The 7,199-nt window shown below is 48.9% G+C and overlaps 1 protein-coding gene across 1 annotated transcript in view; it reads left to right on the plus strand.

Moving 5' to 3' along the window:
• Positions 1-6,808, plus strand: part of AUP1 (ancient ubiquitous protein 1) — a gene marked incomplete at its 5' end in the record, with an annotated part of 8,016 nt that extends 1,208 nt beyond the window's left edge. The window contains 8 exons of the mRNA XM_010289723.1: positions 599-786; positions 872-944; positions 3,945-4,018; positions 4,933-4,999; positions 5,580-5,685; positions 6,026-6,172; positions 6,347-6,510; positions 6,716-6,808. Of these exons, the coding sequence (XP_010288025.1) occupies positions 599-786; positions 872-944; positions 3,945-4,018; positions 4,933-4,999; positions 5,580-5,685; positions 6,026-6,172; positions 6,347-6,510; positions 6,716-6,808 (912 nt within the window). The remainder of the gene's footprint in view (positions 1-598; positions 787-871; positions 945-3,944; positions 4,019-4,932; positions 5,000-5,579; positions 5,686-6,025; positions 6,173-6,346; positions 6,511-6,715) is intronic.
• Between the last annotated feature and the right edge of the window lie 391 nt (positions 6,809-7,199).

Below are 7,199 nucleotides of genomic sequence, written 5' to 3' on the forward strand. Positions count from 1 at the left end.
CACTTCTGTGTGTGTGGACAGCAGGCTGTGCTGCAGAGGAGTGCTGAGGGGAGCCGTGTGGCAGGGCAGTAGTGCTCGGGTTATTGTGCTGGGCTGCTGGTTGTGTAACTTTCCCTGTACTTTTGTGAAATTCCTATGTGTGGCGTTCCTGAACCAGCAGGCTCTGAATGTGCCTGGGATTGAGTTGGTTGGTCCTGTATCCTGAACAGCAGTAGTCTTGCTTCTTACCAGGAGAAAAGTAACTCTTGGAAGTAGCGTATCCTTTGCCAATCATGTCAGGAACTACTAGAGAGAACATGGGGAAACACAGTTGTCACCTGGGGCATGGGAGGAGTTTGTTTCTCAGGCAGACAGGGTACAGCCTGAACTGAAGATTAGGAATCAAATTCCTCAGGATTTGGGGCCAGAGCAGTTACCAAAGCCTGGCAGTAACATGTTCTCTGCTCCTAGTGCTTTTAGCACACAAGTTGCTCCCTCAGCCCCCAGAGGCATTTTTGCTAATAAGCAGGAACTTTGTCTCCCACTGTCATCTGGGAAAGTAGGCCTTGAGGGGAGAACAGGACAGCATTTCGTCCTGACTCTTGTTTTTTCCTTGCAGCCTGCCTTGAATGGTGCCCCTGGCTTCATCTGCTGGTCACGGGGATTCATGGAGCTGGGAGTAACAGGAAGCCGCGCAGAGCTGGTGGATTCCCTGAAGGTGTATTCGTCCCACAGAGGAAACCCTCCACTGCTGCTGTTCCCGGAGGAGGCTGCCACCAACGGCCGGGCTGGCTTGCTCCGCTTCAGGTACTAGGAATAGGTATTCCTGTGGTGGGGCTGTCATCACTGTTTTAGCTTTGGGGTCATTCACTGCTGAATTCTTCCTTTTCAGCTCTTGGCCGTTCTCAATCTTGGATGTGGTACAGCCAGTTGCCCTACAAGTTCAGAGGCCTTTGATCACTGTGGTGAGTCAGGGACTTAGGGCAAGGAGGCGTTGTGGAGGCGTGCACTGTGTGAGGGTCTTGGCGATGCCGTTAATTCTGCTTCTGCTTTGAAGCCTGTGGGTAGTGCAGCCTGGCCTTGTGTTCTGTCACCCCAAGGACTAGCTTCCCAGTGCTAACACTGTTTTTCAAGTGCGTTTCCCAGGGAACGTCCGCTGAGGCAATACTCTTTTAGCTACACTGGCAACTTACAATTAAGCATTTTAGTGGCTCAGCTGTCTAACAATGTGTCGTCTGGCTTCCAGGACCATAGCATCACTGTGCCTCCCCTCTTACTTGTGAGATCCTGTCTTTTAAAGTGCTTTGAAAGAATAGCTCCAGTCACCTTGGAGAGTGGCTGATGTGCCAAACGTTATGCAAGGCTCTCCAGAGTAGGTTCTTGAACTCGTGCCTCCCGAATGCAGATATGTAACATGATGCAACATTAGCTTCAGAAAAGTGGCAAAGTTCATGATGACAATACTAGCGCTGCTAAATAGATTGCAGTAAAACTGTCCTCAGCTTATTTATAGAGTGCAATTTTGTTGAATTTCATATTTCTTGGTATGATTTCTGGATCTATTTGATGAAAAGACACTTACATTTTATATTTGTCTGACATTTTAGTTGATCCTCCATGGTGCATCTTTTTAAGGTAGTAGGGCACAGTGGATAGATTTAAAGCCACTTAACCAGCAGGGCACAAACCATTGCTGCCCATACTAAAACATCAGCATGCAGGCATTTTTAAAGTGAGATTCTCTTACGGATTAGTTCTTTGCCCAGTGCTCTTAAGTGCTTTTATTGGCACTGCAGATGACAATATTGAGATCCCTGCTGGTAAAGTTCAGACTAGTGAATAATGAAGAGGCTAGATTATTGATTGTGATCCAGTGAACTACTGATAACTGCTAGTGAACGGCTGTTACTTCTAAGTCTAATGTGGTCTGTGGGTGCATAACGAGAGGAATACCTGGCAGGGTGAGGAATACAGTGTTAGCTGGATGTGTGCAATGATGAAAACTGCTAAAATATCATGCAAAGTTTTGGTAACCCAGCTGCCAAGAAAGTGGTGCAGTAGTAGAGAGTTCAAGGAGGCCGTAAGCATTATGCAGAACCTAGAGAGCAACCCTTGAAGGCACTCAGCTTAATCAGCTTATCAGAGAAAAGGCAGAGACATTGTTGTGGATAGCTGCTTGTACATTGGAGAAGAGGCTTAAGAATGGAGAATTCTTTTTTTTTTCCCCTGGCAAAGCACACAGCAGCAGTCTTTGCAGGTGCTGAGACTAAATGTTGGTACTGAGTTCAATTTTGGATTAAGATGCAGTTTTCCAACAGTGAGGATATTTTAAATTTTTGAACTCCAGAGAAGTGGGAGAGCTGTCCCGTTCTGGAGTGTTTATAATTAATATCTTCTCTTTACATGGTTTTGGCTCCTCTGAGAAATTCTGTGAGATGTGACAAGTTGTATATTTGTGCATCCTTTCCTTCATGAATGTTAGGGAGAACAGCATGCATGTAACTGCAGATGTGTTTGAAGATACAGGCTATAGCCACTTCTTGGCTCAGATTCTTGCCTTCAGAGGTTGAGCAGGACTTTTTGCCCTTCATGCACGTTGGCTAAGTAAATCACTGTGGATTTCTTATGTAATTTTAAACCATCAGAAACTTCCAAGGACTGGAGATACAATACCTTGGATGGTTCGATCAGTGCTTTACAGAAAGCTTTCTTAGACACTTACGTGATATATATATATATATCAGACACCGGGCTGAGCGAACCACCAAATTTGGGTTTAGGAAAGAATTTTCTCCAGCTCCAACTAGCTGGAACCTTGAAGTTGGTGGTCTGTGACACAAGGCAGCGTAACTGAAGTCTGGCTGTTGGCATCACTGTCAGTCGTTTGATTTTAGGTTTCTTAGATCTGTTTATCCAGGAGATGACGCTTCTTTATGTTGCCCTCGGTGACTGTGGTTTCTGGGCTTTTCTCATTTAAAGCACCACTTTCCAGGCTGTGGAATAAACCAGACACGAGGCCTGTCTTGGAGCCACGCTGCTTTGGTTGAGGATGAAGGCGGGTGTAAAAGAAACTGAGGCAGCTACATTGTGAGCTGTATAGATCTTGAGATGGTGTTCTTACCAGCCTGTGGAAAGTTTGGTCGCTGCAGGATAAAAGTAACCAACTACAAAAATCCTAGGAAACAGCATCCATTCAACAGCAAATTCTTTCAAATCATTGAAAAGTGTAGGTTGGGGGAGTCTCTGGAGGTCTTTAGTTCAGCTTTCTGCTCACAGTCAGACTGGCTTCAGGGTACGGTGCGGCTGCCTGGGGCTGCGTCCCATTGAGGGGGGATGGAGAGCCCACCACTTTGGAGTGCCTGTTCCAGTGGTCTCTGCTGGCAGGCATTGCAGTATTTCTTAGGGAAAAGATTGCTTACTAATTTTTAGTAAAAGGGAGAAAGTAATAAATTACACCTCACCTTTAATGATTTGTCTTCGAAGTTGTTTAAGACTTCACAACGCATCCTGTTTGGAAATGAAGAGATGAAGTTTACAGGAGCTGAGACAGTACAGTGGTTGTTCCCACCAGAATAAGGGAGGATTGCTCATGATTCTAAGGAAGCCTTAGTAGGTCTTAAGGCATTTTTGGTCCTTTCTAAAGGCACAGTCTAGTAGAGAATGTGAGAATATTGAGGGAAAAATCTCGCTGTCCTAGTCGGAGGAAAAGTTGACTCGGAGCAGTAAAAACTTTGACTCTCTTGCTCTGCCTGGTGAAGACTAATGAAGGTGGATCTGCCCTGGGGCTTGCCCTCACTGTGTGCTGGGTTTGCCATTCCCTCTTTCCCAGTCCTCCACATCTCTCTGCCCGCGTATCTGTTACTCACTGCCATGGCTTAGCTGTGTTCTGCCTGCCTGCTTCCCTGATGGAGACCTGACTAGCTCGTGTTTTGTGGGCTACGATCTCATTGTGCTCTCCTCCCCAGAGTGTGGCTGACTCATCCTGGATTACAGAGCTTCTCTGGACCTTCTTTGTTCCCTTCACAGTATATCAAGTAAGGTACTATCTCTCTCTCTCTTACATTTGGGGAAGGGGGGGGGGGCGGGCAGGGAGCCTGACATTTTGACCATTGTAGTAAGAGGTCTTCTGATATCTGCTAATGCGCACCCTCATTGTAGTATCTCAGCATGGCTTTGTTCAGCATTATTTGGTCCATGCCCGGTCCAGCTTCTGGACCAGCTTCAACCACCTTCTGAAGTGGAGAGGGCTCTTGGTTCCTGTGTTCAGTTGGTGAAGGAGAGGAGTCTCTCAGGGCTTTTATGGCAAGTTTTCTGGGTGTATTTTTGAAGCTGGCTGCTCTGCTGTAATTCACCCCAGGATTGCTCAGGTCCCATGGGTGATTCCCTGCAGGCAGCTCAGTGCTCTAGCATCTGCCTCTCCGCTGCCGTCCCTCATAAACTGCAGAGCTGGTTCAGACACCTGTCTAGGGCACAGGTGAGCCCAGGCTGGCTGAGTAGCTGTGGTGATTACACCTTATTAAACAGTTCATAGGCAGCAGAAGGGGCTTGGAGTCAAATTTAGGGGTGGGGGTATTTCAGCAAAGAGAAGTCTTGTGCTGTAGCTTTCCCCGGCTGTATCTGGCTCGAGTCTTGCTGATCTCTTTTCTACTCTCATGTAAGTAGCAGTGTCTCCTCATTTGGGTCTTTCTGGGAACTTCATTAGGGGAGGTACTTTGCATGTTATGCTTGAGTGCTAATAAAGATTCAATGAGCCAATTTTGTCTTCTGAGCCGTGCCTTGCCCTTACTTTTGCTAGCTAGCATTGAGGTTTGACGCTCATCTTGTGGGGAGAGATTTGGGGTGAGCAGGGAGAGCTGAGGTGGGGATAGCACCATTGCACTGTTGATCCCAGATGGGGCTGGCTCCTCCAGCAGCCCATGAAGCAGTCAGCCCAGTGCTGTTGTCCCCATTCAGGTGGATGCCGTCTGTCCCCAGACGAGCTGAAGAACTGAGTGAGGATTTTGCGCTCCGAGTTCAGGAGGTAGGAGGATGACGTGGGAGAGGGATGTGTAGGACTGCTGCAATTTGGGATGGTCACAGAGGAGAACGGGGTGCAAAGCAGAGTTGCGAAGGGCATTTCTGGATGGGTGTATTTGTATGATGGGAACTCTGGCCCGTATTTATTGCCCTTTATAAATATTCATTTTTTCCACGGCCTATGTGCTACCCCCCATTTGTCCTATCTGCCAGTTATCAAGGCTCTCCCCATCTAGGTCAAACCTTTCACTCCCTTTTCATAATACCACAAATCAAATAAAGCAATTGTTTCTCCACCTTTCCCTCCTGTGCCGGGTACTTCATAGCTCCTGTACCAAAGATCTTGTATCTCCCTGTCAGCCTGTTTTGGCAGGATGATATTGCCTAATCCTGGTCCTTCATGTGCTCCATGCAACACTGAAATGCATCACTGAGGCCCTGGAGAAATCAGTTCCCAGTCCTCTTCCCCTCACCGTGGCTCCACGCAGGCCTGTACATCTGATACACTCCCCTGCAATATGGGAATGCCTGGGTCGTACGTGTTGTGTGTTGTGTACATGTGACTCTTCTCTGCCTTTCTGCAGCTCTTGGCCATGGAGCTGGGTGTGGTATCCACACGGCTCACTGCAGCAGATAAAACTGAACACATGAAGAGGCTGAGACACACATCACTTCTCCCCTTTGCCCCAGGTAGGTGTCCTGGGTAGTGTCCTGACTACAGAACTGCCACTTAGACATTGCCTTTGAGGAGGCCTCAGTCTGCTCTTTGTTATTGATGTGTGGAGGGAGAGGAGAAGGCATGTTTGACATCCTCCTGGGGAGCAGGGGCTGCCTGTGTGCTCTAGGCTGGGGGCTATAGCTAGCTGCCCGGGAGAGGACCACCACTCCTGAGTACAGACATGATGGTTGTGTGCAGGAAGTCCAGCTTTCTTATCACACCAGTTCATACTAGGGAAAGTGGAGCTGTTGCAACTCAAAGGTCGTGCACCTTTAGGCCACCCTTTTGTGCCCACCGTTCTTTCTCTTGCAGCCTCAAGCCAGCCGCTGGCAGCCAGGCCCAGGACGCCTTCCAGTCTGGCGGGCGTCGCTCCTGAGGATGTGCGGATCACGGCAATGGCTCAGCGGGTCAAGGAGGTGCTTCCTCATGTGCCTCTGGAGGTCATCAGGATAGACCTGGGTAAGTGATGCCCGGGCTATTAGCAGGGATGCAGGGTCACTTTCCATGCCGAGTCTCTGTGATACCTGAAAGCAGAAACCTCGTCCCTGCTGCACTGTGGAGCACAAGGCAGCAAGGATATGAGTGGGCTGATGTAGCAGCTCCCTCCCTCACAGATCCTCTTTGTCCCTACAGCCCAAACCAACTGTGTGGATACCACCATTGCCAACTTGCTGGAGGGGAGAGTACCCTTCTTCCCTGAAAGTAAGGAGGCTGGTACTGACCTGCCAGCCCCGTCTACCTCCCAGGCTGCAGCTGCTTCTGTTGTCCAGGGCTCCGTAGCTGTGCCTTCTTCCAAGGTAATTCTGGTGGTTGTGCTGTCTCCTCTGGCCTGATGGCTTGCAGCCAGAGTGTGATGGCCTGTGTTCAGGACTAGCCATGATGTCAGGGGAATGGAGCTTTTTAAACTGGAGACTGAACTGGCATGCTGGGTCCTTGCAGCGCCAGTGAGGAGGTGTCCTGGCTTTGACTGTCTCCTGACGGCTGTTGTGCTTTCTGTTCCAGCCAGCTACAAAGCAATTTGCAAAGTCTCCTGTGGAGCGTCATCTGTCCTTGCAGGAGCGGAAACGAGCATTATACGACTATGCCAGGAGGTGAGAGTCCACCCACACCTCACCCTGTCAGAGTCCCCAAAACCCTGTCCCCAGCAGTACCCGGATATGCCCCAAGCAAGGGTCAGCCCTTGTTTCACCTCATGTCTTCCCGTTCCTCTCCTCTGGCCCAAGACAGTGAGGGTGAGGCAGTGAACCATGGCTGAAGGAGAGAGGAGGCAGATGTTTGTCTGCTTCGCCTCTTCCAAGCATGCAGCTCCTTCATGTTCTTGGGAAGCACTCTGCCTCCTGAATTGCCACTGGGCTTCTGGTTTTGGGGACTAGGTGAGATAGAAGCTGTTTTGCAGAAACACAGCTGCTGAGGAATGGTGCTTAGCAAAAAAACCTCATTTTGTTCTTTGTTGTAGCAGATTTGACTGATGGAAGTCATTGTGGGA

This window comes from Phaethon lepturus, unplaced genomic scaffold (genome assembly GCF_000687285.1).
Source record: "Phaethon lepturus isolate BGI_N335 unplaced genomic scaffold, ASM68728v1 scaffold39780, whole genome shotgun sequence".
Lineage (NCBI taxonomy): Eukaryota > Metazoa > Chordata > Aves > Phaethontiformes > Phaethontidae > Phaethon > Phaethon lepturus.